The sequence below is a fragment of the Rosa rugosa genome, chromosome 2 (assembly GCF_958449725.1).
Source record: "Rosa rugosa chromosome 2, drRosRugo1.1, whole genome shotgun sequence".
NCBI lineage: Eukaryota > Viridiplantae > Streptophyta > Magnoliopsida > Rosales > Rosaceae > Rosa > Rosa rugosa.
The window spans coordinates 838,006-854,102 of record NC_084821.1 but is presented as its reverse complement, the minus strand read 5'-3'; the positions used below and the strand labels follow the sequence as shown (position 1 = coordinate 854,102).

Here is a 16,097-nt window from a genome sequence, read left to right as displayed (position 1 = left end):
ACATTATTCCCATATAATTCAACATGGTATCAGAGCAATACGCTCTTGAGACCTAAAACTCCCATACCCAATTCCGCTGCTGAAATTCCAAATATCATAAGAACTTAGAAGTTCTTCATACCCATATTAATACCATAGTTATACCCATACTAAACTTGTAGAGTTTATTGCTGACTAGGAAAATCATTTCTGATATCACGACATTGTAAGTGCAGGTAATCTGGTGAAACACGAAGACTCCAGCTTGGACCAGATCCGACCCGGACCCGGACCCGACCCGCCTGCAGCACCAGCCTCAGCGTCGTCTCCTTCAGCTCCTCAGACTCCGGCCATCTCAACGCCGACAGGGACCAGGACCGACGACACGCGACCTGCATCAGACTTCGACCAGCACCTGCATCCGGCTTTCTGCGGATTCGACGTCGACCTCGCCGCCTCGAGTCCGGCCTGCACCAGCGCATCAGTCCACGCCTCAGGCTTCAGACCCGATCCACGACACATCTCGGCTTCAGACTGACTCGCCTGCTTACGGAACCTGCAAACTCAACGCCGACAATCCGGTCAGCATCCTCCGATCAGACGACCTCCAGATCAGAAGCAGAAGCAAGCTTCCTTCGACCCATAGACCGTAGACCCGCCGACTTCATTAGACCCAGACTCCGACGACAGACAATCGAGCTCGCCGCCACCGATCTCAAGTCGTCAACCCAAGCTTGACTCACCTGACTTTGACTCCACCATATACTCCACACAGATCGACAGCAGAGATTGTCGCTGGGTTTAGACCTCGTCTAAACCAAACTGAACAATGGTGGAACAGCAAGTCAACTTATCATCTCAGAATGACTCTTCAAAAAAGGCTGAGTCTTCATTCCAAGTTATGGGAAGATCCTACTCAAATGACCATGGTCCGATTACTCCTGATAAGTTGGACAGCACAAATTTCATTTCTTGGTCGAAACATGCAAAGCTGAATATTACCGGGAGAGGGAAACTTGGATATATTACGGGGAAGAAAAAGGCTCCGTCAGAAGATGATGAAGATGAATATGAAATGTGGGTTCAAGAAGACAGTCTTGTTCAAGCCTGGCTTCTAAATTCCATGCAGAGAGATGTCAGAGAAAATTATGAAGGACTCGAAACTGCAAAACAGATTTGGGATGCAGTCAAGCTTACTTACTCAGTGGCACAAGATGATTCCAGGAATTATGAACTCCAAATAGCTACAGTGTCTACCAAACAAAATGGGACCCCACTCCATGATTACTATAGCTAGATGAAAAAAATGTGGCAAGAACTTGATATCCTAGATCCTCTCAGTCTCAAGTGTGCGGACTACATTGCTGTTGCAACAGAGAGGACGAGTAAGCATCGTGTGTATATGTTTCTCGCAGGTCTTGACCCTCATCTTGATTCTGTAAGAAGCCGGGTGCTTAATACCAAACCATTACCTAAAATTGAAGAAGCATACTCAATAGTTAGTGCTGAAGCTAATAGGCTTAAAACAATGATGTCTGGGCCAACTACGGAAGGGTCAGCTATGATGGCTAAATATAAGCCACCACACACATCTGGCTCCAAATTTGCTCCAGATTCTGGTCCCTCATGGAGAAAGCCACAGGGTCCTATGTATTGTACTCATTGCAAATCAACCAAGCACAATATTGACTCTTGTTATCAGCTGATAGGGTATCCAGAGTGGTGGGATGCCCATATTGCTAAACTTAAAGACACGAAGGCGAAGGAAATTGCAGCCACTCCCAAGAATGCCACTGGTCCAAAACCAAGAGGTAAGGCCAAAGCCTCACTCCAGGTTGTCTCCCCAGATTCAGAGGTCAATCTCGTATGTGTTGCTTCAGAGGATGATACTTCTGGCCATCCAGATCCACCGTTTGCGTTCATGACTGATTCAGGTACACTTAGTTCTCCTCTACAGCTATCTAACTTTAATTGGAATGATGTATGGATAATTGATTCGGGTGCAACGGATCATATGACTCATGACCCAAGTATGCTACATGCCCTGTCTTCACCTCGCAGATCAGGTGTCACTAATGCCAATGGTGACTCATATCCCATTACTGGTGCTGGTTCGGTATCTGTGTCTCCATCTATGACCCTTGATACTGTTTTGCTTGTCCCTTCCCTTTCCCATAACCTGTTATCTGTTAGCCAAATTACCAGAACACTTTATTGTTGTGTGATTCTTTACCCTTGGTATTGTGTTTTTCAGGACATCCTCACAGGGGAGATAATTGGTCGTGGTGTTGAGAAAGGGGGGCTCTATTACATGAAGATGACACCTGCTGGTGACCGTCGTGTTGGTGAAGTCAATAAAGTCCGGACCTCTTCTACTGATCAGGATAAAGTCTGGTTATGGCATAAGAGACTTGGACACCCATCCTTTAGTTATCTTAGAAATTTGTTCCCTTCGTTATTTCAACATTGTAAGGAATCAGATTTTCAGTGTGAGACTTGTTTCTTGGGAAAAAGTCATCGTGTAACCTATCATTCTAGTTTCAATAAAAGTAGTGCACCATTTGATTTGATTCGATTCATTCTGATGTTTGGGGCCCTTGCCCAGCTACTCCTTCTGGTATGCGTTGGTTTATACTCTTCATTGATGATTGTACGCAAATGTGTTGGGTTTACTTGTTAAAACATAAAAGTGAGGTTTCTTATGTTTTCAAGATTTTTCATGCCATGATTCAGACTCAATTTCAAGCTCCTATCAAGGTTTTTCGTTCTGACAATGGTGGTGAATATGTCAATCATGACCTTCGTGACTACCTACAGCAAAATGGTATTATCCATCAGACCACATGTCCTTAAACACCTCAACAAAACGGTGTGGCTGAACGAAAGAACCGCCAAATTCTTCAAGTGGCCCGTTCAATCTTGATTGGTGCTCATATGCCTGAATACCTTTGGGGTGATGCAATCCTCACCACTACTTATCTTCTGAATCGCTTACTCACACGAGCTCTTAAACCACCCTCTGAAGCAGATCATATAACCCCGAAAACACCACTTGAAGCTCTTGGACAATTCTTTACTCTCCCACCTACCCACACTCTTCCACCCAAGATCTTTGGTTGTGTGGCTTATGTTCATATTCCTTGCAATCAAAGGAGTAAGTTAGATGCTTGTGTCAAGAAATGTGTTTTTGTGGGATATGCTTCGCACCAGAACGGATATAAATGCTATAATCCCTCCACTCGCAAAATGCATGTCACCATGGATGTCACTTTTTGTGAACTTATTATTTTCTTTTCCCCGAAGACTCCTCTTCAGGGGGAGAGCATATCTGTGGAAGAGCAGTCTTCTTCAACATCATAGGAATTTCATTTCATTGTGAAAAAAGATATTCAAGGAAGCCAACACAATGGTGGTACGACAAACTCATCAGAGGACCCCCTTACTCATACGACACCAGTACTTATATCTCCAGAGGGTGCTCCTGAGGTAAATTCAAACCCTTCACTCATATCAGATATTGTTGTTCATGATGAGTCTAACGAGTCTAACTCTGAGCCTCATAATGTCATACATGATATACCTAATCTTGAGCCTAATGATGTTGTGCATAATGAGGATGTCATACCTGATGAGCCCAATATTGAGTCTAATGACCGTACACATAGTGAAGGTAACCCTGAAACAAGACCTAACCTGGAAGAGAGTGAGGTCCCAAAGTACCAGTTACCATCTCGCTCAACGAGAGGAAGAGCCAAAGTCAATTATGAACCAGACCCTAAAGCGAAGGCCAAATATCCCATTAGTAACCATGTATCGACCCATAGATTATCCGAGTCATATGCATCATTTGTATTCCAATTATCTACTATTGTCATTCCAAATAAAGTGCAGGGAAGCCTTGGCAGATGCCAAATGGACCCAAGCAATGAAGACTAAAATGGAAGCCTTGGAGAAAAACGGTACATGGGAACTTGTGCCAAAACCTACAGGGAAGAAAACTATGGGGTGCAGGTGGATCTACACATTAAAGTATGCAGCTAATGGAACACTCGATAGGTACAAAGCAAGGCTTGTCGCCAAAGGCTACACACAGACATATGGAATTGATTATCAAGAAACATTTGCACCAGTGGCCAAGATCAATACCATCCGTGTATTAATGTCCTTAGTTGCAAACTTGTATTGGCCTCTCAAGCAATTTGATGTAAAAAATGTGTTCCTACATGGAGACCTTAAAGAAGAAGTGTACATGGACTTACCTCCTGGATTCTTTGCACCATCACAAAAGGGTATGGTGTGTAAATTAAAGAAATCCTTGTATGGGCTCAAGCAATCTCCCAGAGCATGGTTTGGGAGGTTCAGCGAGTCAATGAAGAAGTTTTGCTACAAGCAGAGTAACTCTGATCATACTCTCTTCTTAAAGCAAAGAAAGGGCAAGCTGATTGCTCTAATTATTTATGTAGATGATATGATTGTAACAGGAGATGATCAAGAAGAAATGAAGAAATTGGAGGATTACTTGTCATCTGAATTTGAAATGAAAGACTTGGGTGGGCTGAAATATTTTCTTGGCATTGAGGTGGCTAGATCAGAAAAAGGCATTTTCTTGTCCCAAAGAAAATATATCTTGGATTTACTCACTGAAACAGGTATGTTAGCTTGCAAACCTGCTGATACACCCATGGAACAAAATCACAAGTTAGGAGAATATCCTGATCAAGTCCCTACCAACAAGGAGAGGTATCAAAGACTAGTTCGCAGACTCATATACCTATCTCACACACGTCCAGATATTGCGTATGCTGTGAGTGTGGTAAGTCAGTTCATGCATTGTCCAAGTGAAGCTCACATGAATGCAGTGTACCGTATTCTTAGTTACTTAAAGTCAGCTCCAGGTAAAGGAGTTATGTTTTCAAGGAATAAACACTTAGAGGTTGCTGGATACACTGATGCAGATTGGGCAGGATCTATCACTGATAGAAGATCACCCTCAGGATACTTCACCTTTGTGGGAGGTAACCTTGTTACTTGGAGAAGTAAGAAACAGAAAGTAGTTGCCAGGTCTAGTGGAGAGGCAAAGTATAGAGGAATGGCTCAAGGAATATGTGAAATGTTGTGGCTCCGTAATCTATTGAAAGACTTGGGGTTCAAGCCTAAACAAGCTATGAACCTATTCTGTGACAACAAGGCATCCATAGACATAACACATAATCCAGTTCAACATGACAGAACCAAACATGTTGAAGTGGACAGACACTTTATCAAGGAAAAGCTGGAGTCAAAGATCATTGATGTGCCACACGTGAAGACTGAAGACCAACTTGCAGACATTCTGACTAAAGCTGTCTCAAGTAAAGTATTTCACAGCTCACTTAACAAGTTGGGCATTCGAGACATCTATGCACCAACTTGAGGGGGAGTGTTGACATGAGCTGTATCGAATCAATTAGTTTTATTATGATTTATTTTGTGTATCAATTAGCATTAGTGCTATAGATGTCTTAGAATACGATTTATTATTTTTCCTTATATGTACATGATTGTACTACTATATAAACCTCCTTGAGAGATGAATATACAGAACATTATTCCCATATAATTCAACATTAATTACTTTCCTTGTTAGTCTAGAATTAGGGTTGTATGAAGTTGTATAAATATAGATATACAACTTCAAAGCTTCTTGTCCTCTAAAGCTTCTTGTTCTCTTAGTTTCAACTAGTATTGCTTTATGCTACTACCCTCAAGCTAATTTGTTCGTTTCAATTTCTAACCGTAGAGGACAGATACATCATGGAGGAGCATTTTTCAATGTACGTGGTGTGGCAAGAGAAAATATATATAAGGGAGGTGAGATATGTTATTCTGATGATCTTGTTCCAGAGAAAATAGTACGGACAGATTTTAAATACATAGCAGATCGATGACCTAGGATATAGATGCACTCTTATAAATTATTGGTACTGGATACCTGGTACTGAGATGGAATGGGGTATTTGCCGGTTACTTCTGACAGGGATGAAGTAGATGTGATTGGTTTCTACCGCCCACATATAAGATGATGGAGATTAATTTCATAGTTGGTGGAGAGATTGGAAGAAAATAGTGGCAGAATTAGTAGATTATATTCCTAATTTTGTATCTAAATTGAGTGGATCACAAAATGTATATGGATCAAGCCTTTAATTAGTGACGAGGATGGTACAGATGTAAGGTAGATGAGTGTGAATATAATGGGACACACAACTGAGTTGGTTTAAGGAACTTTTGTTGATTTGGTTGAGGTTCAAGGTAATATATAGGAAAGAGCTAGAAGAAGAAAAGAGAGGAAAAGAACAAGCAAATTGGAAGAAAATGCAAGAAGGGAAAGTGAAGGAAAAACAGTTGGATGGAGCAAGAAGAATCAAGATGCTAGAGCTGATATGTTCTACTAGGAAGAAAAGGAAGAAGTCTAATGTGAGTTCAACTTCTCCCATTGTGAGATTAGACCAAGCTCATGATGAATATGAACCAAAAGGTGATGAGGACTTGATAGATAGTGATTATGAACAAAATGCAGTAGATGATGAGGTTAAATTTGAGACAAATGTGGATAATCCAGAAGTACTCGAAGAGTTTCAAGACATGGGCTTTGCCGGGGAGATTTCATTGGATGAAAGAGGCTCTGATTTAGCAAGTGTGGATGAGAATTCTGAATGTAGTGACGAGGAAGGAAACCAAAGAAAGAGTGGGAAGAATAAGCTAAGTTTAAACGAATCACTTTAGCAGATCTAAAGAATCCAGTGTTGGATATAGGCATTTAGCCATTAAGGCATGCTATTAGCTGATTGTGATAAGTTGAGGAGAGCCGTCAGAGAACACTCTAGATTTAAGTGCAACAAGAGGCATAACCGCATAAGATTATTCTCCATCATGTGGAGCCTTTTTTGGTTATATGCTTCCAAGCCACAAAGTGATTCATATCACCATGACCAACACCTACTGATAAAAACTTTGAGGCTAAATCATGATCAGTCTGCCAGCAAGAAGAAAGTCTATATATCAATGCAATGCTACATATTTAGCTTATAAGTATCTAAGTCCGCTAAGAGGGGATCCCAATTGGTCAAGGGTAAGGACGATATTCTAACAAAGCTTGAAATGTTACTAGTCAATTTCATGGTAAGTTTGGCTAATAGGAGTACTTGTGTAGGTGGAAATGACCTGTAGGTCCAATAGTGCATAAACTTCTTGAGAAAATGGGGAAGTTTAGCATGTGTATAATGCCAAGAGAGATTTAATGCCAAAGAGTCTTCTCATTATGTGTTTGAAGTTACTGGGAAAAATGCATTCGAGTTTAGTGGGCAAATGTACATCTCGAAGCACTCCACGAACCTGGCCAAAAAAAAAAAAAATTGTATACATGCACTTGTAGAAGATGGCAGCTATTTGGTTGCCATATATGCCCACATGCTATAGTTGCTGTCGATCTTTTCCAAGAAAAAATATCCAGCATTATATGTGGTTGGTTGGTCCTGTAATGATAAGTACATGAATGAATAGTTATCTGCCAGCCATTAATATCCTGTTCCTGGCCAAGATCTTTGGAAGAAGATAGACTCTGTTATTCTTCCTCCATTGTATAAGAAGCAACCTGGCAGACCTGGCCAAGAAAGCGAGGAACAAATAACCAGGTATTTTCTATTGATTTTCCTAATTCTTTGTTGCAAAATATATATGTGACACTATGTAGAACGGAGCTTCTTCGAAGTAACTCTGGTTAAGAGAACGCGCCTCACGCGCCTGAGAAAAAAGCAAAAGCAAAGAGAGCTCTCTCCCGGCCGAACGCCGCCGCCGCTTCGGCTGCTGCGTCCCGGTTCGGGAGAGGATGGTGGTTCCGGCTAGCAGCAGCGTTCAATGGCAGCGACTCGGTCCGGGATCTGAGAGAGGTTGTTCGAACTTGGAGAGGGCAGATCGATCTAGATCTGTTCTGGCTTCGGGGGCGAACACAGGGGTCTGCAGGCGTGATTCTGTGTTGTTTCTGGAGCAGTTGGAGTGGCTCTGGGACACGGATAGCCGGCGGCGAACAATGGAGGCTCAGGAGGCAGTTTCGATCTGGGTTCGGGTGGAGCTGGATCCGATCTGGATTTGGGGATGGACGGGGGTCTGCAAGTGCGATTCTGTGTTGTTTCTAGGGCAGTTGGAGTGGCTCTGGGACACGGATGGCCGGCGGCGAACCGTGGAAGCTCTGCGGCAACTAGGGGCTGGGGGTCGGTCGCTGTGATCCCGATCTGGTCGGTTCTGGATCGGGTTTTGGGCACCGATCGGGTTGAAGAAGGGCCTGCATAGTGTCGTGGTAATACGGCGGTGCAGGGTTGCTGCGCGGCGGCGTCGGTCTACTCGGGGGCGGTCTGGTACCGGCGGTTGCAGATCGATGCTTGCTTGGTGGGCTTCTGCTTTGGGCCTCTGGGAGAGATGGTGGATGGGCCGGGCTTCGGCTGTTTGGCTTTGCTGCTGTTTTTTATTTTATGTTAGTTTTATCTCTGTTTATTGCTTTGTTTGTTTAGTTGTTTGCTGTTTGTGGGTTGCTTTGCGCATGCTGCGCGAAATAAGTCCCTGCATTCGTTGTGTAGGGATCGTTGGGCTTTTTGCCCGTGGGTGCACTCTTTGTGCCTTGTCTGCTCTAGGGTGGCGGCGAGTTCTTTGCTTTGTCAAATGTTCGCTGCCTCCTAGTGGCAGGGTGAGACTTCTTGCCACTGGATGGAGATTCAAGTGGCAACATGATAGGAAAGCTGGTAGTATGGAAATTACACTTTGCTGCATTAATGTTGCAGATCGAGTAATCTTTCCGTTGTGTCACCGCTGGGAAGCAAATAGAACCATCTGTCGCGCGTTCTTTGCTAGCTGGTGTGGATTGGAGTACAAGTTTTTAGTTGAGTCGTCGCATGAATTTTTTTCTGGATGTACTCTAGTTGCATATTGTAATCTGGGGTTTAGGCACAATGTCCCCCCCTTGTATTCTCCGGTTTCATTAATGAAGGCTTGAGGGCAGCCGCACCGGCCCTTGTTTCAAAAAAAATATATATATATATGTGACTATTTATAAATTTTTAACTGAGAATGTTATATATTGACTAGGTAAGGAACCAGTCCCACCGGCTGCTGAACAAACAATTAAAGCTTTCCAAGACTTACTATCAGGTTATGCATTGTAGACTACGCGAAGGAGAAGGCTATAATATGAGGAGCTGCATTAAGAATCCAAATTTAAAAAACTACACTACTAGAACAGGTAGGACTCAATAGGCATATATATGCCATAGCTTGTGCTATCATTTAAATCTGCCCTTGAAAGTACATCATGTGCCTTTCACATGTCAAAATTTAACAGAAAAGGAAAAGTGAGCTGCAATAACACAATCCCCGGCCCCTTGTTCCTAAAATAGACCCCATCCCATATTGACCGACTAGTTTGCAAACCCTAGTAGAATAGTTGAGGAACTGCATGAATATTAATATATCAGGAAAAAGACCTGGCTAGCTCCGAGCTCCATTAATCGATCATGGATACTAGAGTTTAATTAGTACGAATTCTCATCATAATCTTGAATTCTTGATGACAACGAACATTGATTCATGCAAGCACTTCGTCATTTACCTGACTCATATATAGCACCTCATGAGTATATAAGCTGCAGTTTAATTTTTTTTTTTTTAATTTGCCGCAAATTAAATAATAAAGGTTTGATCACTCCCTTTCTTTTGTTCATCTCAAGTAATTGTAATATTGCATTTGCGTACTGCCTTTAACTAATTACATAATTACAACTATAAGACGTGTGTGTATAGTTATAAGTCAGCTATATTCACATTGAGGAGGCATTTATGCACAAGGCATGTTCTTCTACTGGAATACATGTGTTTGATTTTCTATAGTAGGATAGGATTCAGTTATCTACAATGAATTGATGAACTATATCTGCGTTAAATTATATTTCCAGTTTTCTGTTTTGGTCGAACCAAATAATTTTCACAAGAAAGGAACAGGGATCCAAATTAAAACACAAGAAGGAGGTGCCGGGGTCGTGATTGAATGATTTGGGGGAAGTTGTGCATGTGGTGGCTAATGCCTTAGCTTCCTTTTTCTGGTGTCTCTTCTCCAAGACTAATGTAAATTCCGGCAATTTTACATGGTTACAACTCGCTTTAGAGCTGGATATTACTCATTAAATTGGAAGTGGAAGGTAGTTGCACTCTATTGTAATCTTTGAATTTAAATGAATCTGAAAAGAAAAGAAAATTCATCTGTTCTTCAACAAACTCCAGCCTCCCAGTGTTAGGCTAAAGTGCTAAACCACACCCTGAAGCTACTTAAATACTCGAAATTTTCGCCACAGTTGGCATATACTGTATCTTTATGATAAGAATCATTAGACAATACTACAAAGTTTTCATTTCCCAACCAAGGAAGATATCATAGTCCAATAATTACAACGACAAAAACTTTTCAGTAGGAATCATCTAGGCTAGACCATGCAAGCCCTAGAAGACACATACAATCGATTTGAGAAACATTTATTATTTGGTTAAGATCTTAATTTAATCTTTGTCCACTGACGATCAGAAACTGCATCTCATCAGCCATGCAATCTTTGGCTAAACGGTCTTACGCAATCTAAAAAGAGAGTTGACTGGCTAGGTCTTGGGATAAGATTATATTTTTCAATTTTTCATATGCGTAGAACTACAAACTGTTTTAAGCAACTGTGCAATACTAACAATGCCTTAACGAAGTGAAATGTATCGAATGCAATTATGCAAAACTGATGTATTGTTACATGCATGTAAAAGTCATAGAAGTATATGGACAACAAAGCTTGTTAGAGCTGGCTAGCTATATTGGCTTCGGAGAAGTGATATTTTGAGTATTAATCAATGATAATCTAGAATGAAGAGATTCTAAGGATTCGATGATGGTGAAAATATGCAAAATAAAGAAGAAATTCTAGAAAGGGTAGTTTCGTAACTGCATCACCTAATCAGCCCTAATTTGGGCTATTAACAATATATATAGGACCTAATTGCATTCGCTTCGCCAACCTCTTCATCTTCTTATTCTTATTCTTCTTCTTATTTTCATTTCTTATTTGGCCGTTGATCCGTAGTTGAATCATGTATTTGTTTTGTCGTTTACAATCTCACACTCTAGTCTCGATAGATTTGTATCGAGTAATAGAGCCTGATCGAGTTCATCAATTATTTGGATTTCTGTCTCGTTCCTCACCCTATATTCAATCCATTTATATCGGTTGGGTGGGGGAGATCTTGCATCCAACGAGCAACAGCAACAGCAACTCATATTTCGATCGATTTATATCGAGTAATGGAGTTAGGGTTGTCCAATTGCATGGGTCAATTAATCAATTATTTTTCAATACATGTATGTATGTTGAATGGTGAAGTTGGGCTAGGGTTGTGTTGTTTCTTAGATCAAAAACATCATGTTTTGCTAATTCGATCTCGATCGATCTTGCTCTATTTTATTTTATTTTTTCATTGCTCATTTTCGATTGATTCATACCGATCCATTAAATGGAGTTCGGGTTCTTTATTATATTGGACCAAACGACATCGTTTTGGTGTCTTTGTAGTGACCAATCACGAACGTCCTGGTATTCCAATCGTGCGGCTTTGCTTTGATCCTGAGTAAGAGGCCCGAAGGTTCTAGAAATAGAAAAAGAACGACATGTTGTGTACATCCCCCAATGTATCTTGGTCTCTAACCCTCCCTCCCAGTCTTGAGAGGAGTCGTTTGGGTTTCTTCATTTCATCTCTGCGTTCGTCTCTGCGTTCTTGGCTTGGTCTCTCGTTTCTCTCAAACCCTAGTTGTCATAATCGTCACTTACGGAGGTTTGACTTTACAATTTGCACTCTGAAACCCTAAAGCCCTAATTTTGTTCTTCATTTTAGCTTAAAATGTGCATTGTTGTCAGATTTTTAGGGGTTTTAATTTGTTTGAATTTCATGTTTGTTCCTTGATTTTGTCTACCGATGTGCTAGTCTACATTCAGATTTATGTTTTATCTTGAATTTCAGTGAGTGCTGTACTTTGAGCCTTTGATCCTTCGTGCTATGTGGTGTCTTAGGGAGAAATCATGAGAGTTGCTACATTTTGAGTCTTTGATTCTTTTACATTTTGCCTTCACCTCCTACTATAATTACTACTCCACTTTCCTTCCATGATAATGTTGTTGTGCATCGAAATCTTGTTGTCCGTGGAAATCTTGTTGTCTATGGAAACATTGTTGTCCATGGAAACTTTGTTGCCCGTGGAAACCGTATTGTTGAGCAACAAGTGGAGCATACTGGTGATCAGACTAGCAAGCAACAAGGTGAGGAGACTGGCGATTAGCAAGGTGTTTAGAATACTGGTTGAGTAGACTGGATGGTTTAAGCTTAGATTTTTTTTTTTATTTAGCTATTATGACAATATATCGAACGAGCAACAGCAACTCATATTTCGATCGATTTATATCGAGTAATGGAGTTAGGGTTGTCCAATTGCATGGGTCAATTAATCAATTATTTTCAATACATGTATGTATGTTGAATGGTGAAGTTGGGCTAGGGTTGTGTTGTTTCTTAGATCAAAAACATCATGTTTTTCTAATTCGATCTCGATCGATCTTGCTCTATTTTATTTTATTTTTTCTTTGCTCATTTTCGATTGATTCATACCGATCCCGTAAATGGAGTTCGGGTTCTTTATTATATTGGACCAAATGACATCATTTTGGTGTCTTTGTAGTGACCAATCATGAACCCTGATATTCCAAACGTGGCCTGAAGGTTCTAGAAATAGAAAAAGAACGACATGTCGTATACATCCCCCAATGTATCTTGGTCTCTAACCCTCCCTCCCAGTCTTGAGAGGAGTCGTTTGGGTATCTTCATTTCGTCTCTGCGTTCTTGGCTTGGTCTCCCGTTTCTCTCAAACCCTAGTCGTCATAATGGTCACTCACAGAGGTTTGTCTTTACAATTTGCACTCTGAAACTCTAAAGCCCAAATTTAGGGTTTAGGGTTTCATCCAACGAGCAACAGCAACTCATATTTCGATCGATTTATATCGAGTAATGGAGTTAGGGTTGTCCAATTGCATGGGTTAATTAATCAATTATTTTTCAATACATGTATGTATGTTGAATGGTGAAGTTGGGCTAAGGTTGTGTTGTTTCTTAGATCAAAAACATCATGTTTTGCTAATTCGATCTCGATCGATCTTGCTCTATTTTATTTTATTTTTTCTTTGCTCATTTTCGATTGATTCATACCGATCCCGTAAATGGAATTCAGGTTCTTTATTATATTGGACCGAACGACATCATTTTGGTGTCTTTGTAGTGACCAATCACGAACCCTGGTATTCAATCGTGTGGCTTTGCTTTGATCCGGAGCGAGAGGCCCGAAGGTTCTAGAAATAGAAAAAGAACGACATGTCGTATACATCCCCCAATGTATCTTGGTCTCTAACCCTCCCTCCCAGTCTTGAGAGGAGTCGTTTGGGTTTCTTCATTTCGTCTCTGCGTTCTTGGCTTGGTCTCCCGTTTCTCTCAAACCCTAGTCGTCATAATCGTCACTCACGGAGGTTGGTCTTTACAATTTGCACTCTGAACCCCTAAAGCCCTAATTTAGGGTTTACGGTTTCATCCAACGAGCAACAGCAACTCATATTTCTATTGATTTATATCGAGTAATGGAGTTAGGGTTGTCCAATTGCATGGGTTAATTAATCAATTATTTTCATTACACGTATGTATGTTGAATGGTGAAGTTGGGCTAGGGTTGTGTTGTTGCTTAGATCAAAAACATCATGTTTTGCTAATTCGATCTCAATCGATCTTGCTCTATTTTATTTTTTCTTTGCTCATTTTCGATTGATTCATACCGATCCCGTAAATGGAGTTTGGGTTCTTTATTATATTGGACCAAACGACATCATTTTGGTGTCTTTGTAGTGACCAATCACGAACCCTAGTATTCCAATTGTGCGGCTTTGCTTTGATCAGGAGCGAGAGGCCCGAAGGTTGTAGAAATAGAAAAAGAACGACATGTCGTATACATCCCCCAATGTATCTTGGTCTCTATCCCTCCCTCACAGTCTTGAGAGGAGTCGTTTGGGTTTCTTCATTTCGTCTCTGCGTTCTTGGTTTGGTCTCCCATTTCTCTCAAACCCTAGTCGCCATAATCGTCACTCACGAAGGTTTGTCTTTACAATTTGCACTCTGAAACCCTAAAGCCCTAATTTAGGGTTTACAGTTTCATCCAACGAGCAACAGCAACTCATATTTTGATTGATTTATATCGAGTAATGGAGTTAGGGTTGTCCAATTGCATGGGTCAATTAATCAATTATTTTCAATACATGTATGTATGTTGAATGGTGAAGTTGGGCTAGGGTTGTGTTGTTTCTTAGATCAAAAACATCATGTTTTGCTAATTTGATCTCGATCGATCTTGCTTTATTTTATTTTATTTTTTCATTGCTCATTTTCGATTGATTCATACCGATCCCGTAAATGGAGTTCGGGTTCTTTATTATATTGGACCAAACGACATCGTTGTGGTGTCTTTGTAGTGACCAATCACGAACCCTGATATTCCAATCGTGCGGCTTTGCTTTGATCCGGAGTGAGAGGACTGAAGGTTCTAGAAATAGAAAAAGAACGACATGTCGTATACATCCCCCAATGTATCTTGGTCTCTAACCCTCCCTCCCAGTCTTGAGAGGAGTCGTTTGGGTTTCTTCATTTCGTCTCTGTGTTCTTGGCTTGGTCTCCCTTTTCTCTCAAACCCTAATTGTCATAATCGTCACTCACGGAGGTTGGTCTTTACAATTTTCACTATGAAACCCTAAAGCCCTAATGTAATTTATTCTTCATTTTAGCTTAAAATGTGCATTGTTGTCAGATTTTTAGGGGTTTTAATTAATTTGTTTGAATTTCATGTTTGTTCCTTGATGTTGTCTACCGATGTGCTAGTCTACATTTGGATTTATTGTTTGATCTTGAATTTCAGTGAGTGCTGTACTTTGAGCCTTTGATCCTTCGTGCTATGTGGTGTCTTAGGGAGAAATCATGAGAGTTGCTACATTTTGAGTCTTTGATTCTTTTACATTTTAATCCTTCGTGCTATGTGGTGTCTTAGGGAGAAATCATGAGAGTTGCTACATTTTGAGACTTTGATTCTTTTGTGATGTGAAAGGGTTACATTAGAATAATGCTAGTGAGAAATCCTATTAAGCTTCATTTAGTTGTTGGTTATGTGAACTTTTACTCTCTATGATTGTCAACTTTTCAGGATATGGAGGACAATGGTGATTCTGATGCTCCCAAGCATAATGGTTCTTATCAGTGGCAGATCTAGGGTCCAATTCTTGTCTAGGCTAATTATAAGTGCACATTTTTTTTTGTTTTTTTTTTTTTTGAGGTTTGGAACTTAGTGGGAGGCTCATCCTCACGCCTTTATTATTTTCAATCAAAACATACAACGGAGAGGACATAAAACCAAACCCCCTAAATTAAAAACTACAAGCATACATTTGTTGTAAAACAACAATAAGCTAACTAAATCGTAGAGTCCCACTCACTTCAAACTCCGCAATCATTGCAAATTTACAATGTCAGCTGAAATGGGAAGCTCAAGTGAAATGGAATCAACCAGAGGGCAACTCAATGTAATACGCCTAATACCCAGAATTAAAATATAAGTGGTCAAGTGGCTCTGAGGTTAAATTTGGTTCTTAAATCAGTGAGAGAGCATAGAGATGCAAATGATTAATAAAAAAGTTGAGCAACCCACATTAAGAAAATCGAACAAGACAAGAAATTGGCGTAAAGAAGAGTGAGAGAAACCTTGGGCAGTCGAGCACTGGATCGGGCAATGGAAGGGAGAGGTGGAGAAGAAAAGGCGGAGGAGTGTCTGATATTTTCGTTGAGTGAAACACTGAAACATAGGCGAGGAGGTGAAGAGAGGAGAGAAGCACTCAACGTCTCGACCACAGAGGAGAGAAGTGAGCTGCTGTGGCTGGGGGAATACGCGACTTTTACCTCCCAATTAAAATTTTTTTTTCCTTTGGATA

General features: G+C 40.7%; 1 protein-coding gene and 1 long non-coding RNA gene across 3 annotated transcripts; one reads left to right on the top strand and one right to left on the bottom strand.

Moving 5' to 3' along the window:
* Nucleotides 1–14: 14 nt before the first annotated feature.
* LOC133732662 (uncharacterized) lies at nt 15–1,322 on the bottom strand. The gene is made up of 2 exons (XR_009857256.1): nt 1,181–1,322; nt 15–1,093 (listed from the first exon to the last, which is right to left on the bottom strand). It is a non-coding gene; the product is annotated as an uncharacterized LOC133732662 (long non-coding RNA).
* LOC133732661 (uncharacterized) lies at nt 1,090–2,540 on the top strand. Of its 2 annotated transcripts, none has more exons than XM_062160244.1 (2): nt 1,090–1,913; nt 2,234–2,540. In XM_062160244.1, the coding sequence occupies exons 1-2, from the start codon at nt 1,277–1,279 to the stop codon at nt 2,269–2,271; spliced, it is 675 nt and encodes a 224-aa protein (XP_062016228.1). In that variant the 5' UTR covers nt 1,090–1,276; the 3' UTR covers nt 2,272–2,540. The 2 variants fall into 2 exon arrangements, with proteins under 2 accessions (XP_062016228.1, XP_062016227.1); XM_062160243.1 differs by having other exon boundaries at nt 1,277–1,913; nt 2,041–2,540.
* The last annotated feature ends 13,557 nt before the right edge of the window (nt 2,541–16,097 follow it).

Excerpts from the sequence above, each read along its gene's own strand:
- LOC133732661 (XM_062160243.1), top strand. The coding sequence starts at position 1,277 with ATGAAAAAAATGTGGCAAGAACTTGATATCCTAGATCCTCTCAGTCTC. Across the intron at positions 1,914-2,040 it reads TGCGTTCATGACTGATTCAG|ATCAGGTGTCACTAATGCCA; the intron begins GTACACTTAGTT and ends TTCACCTCGCAG.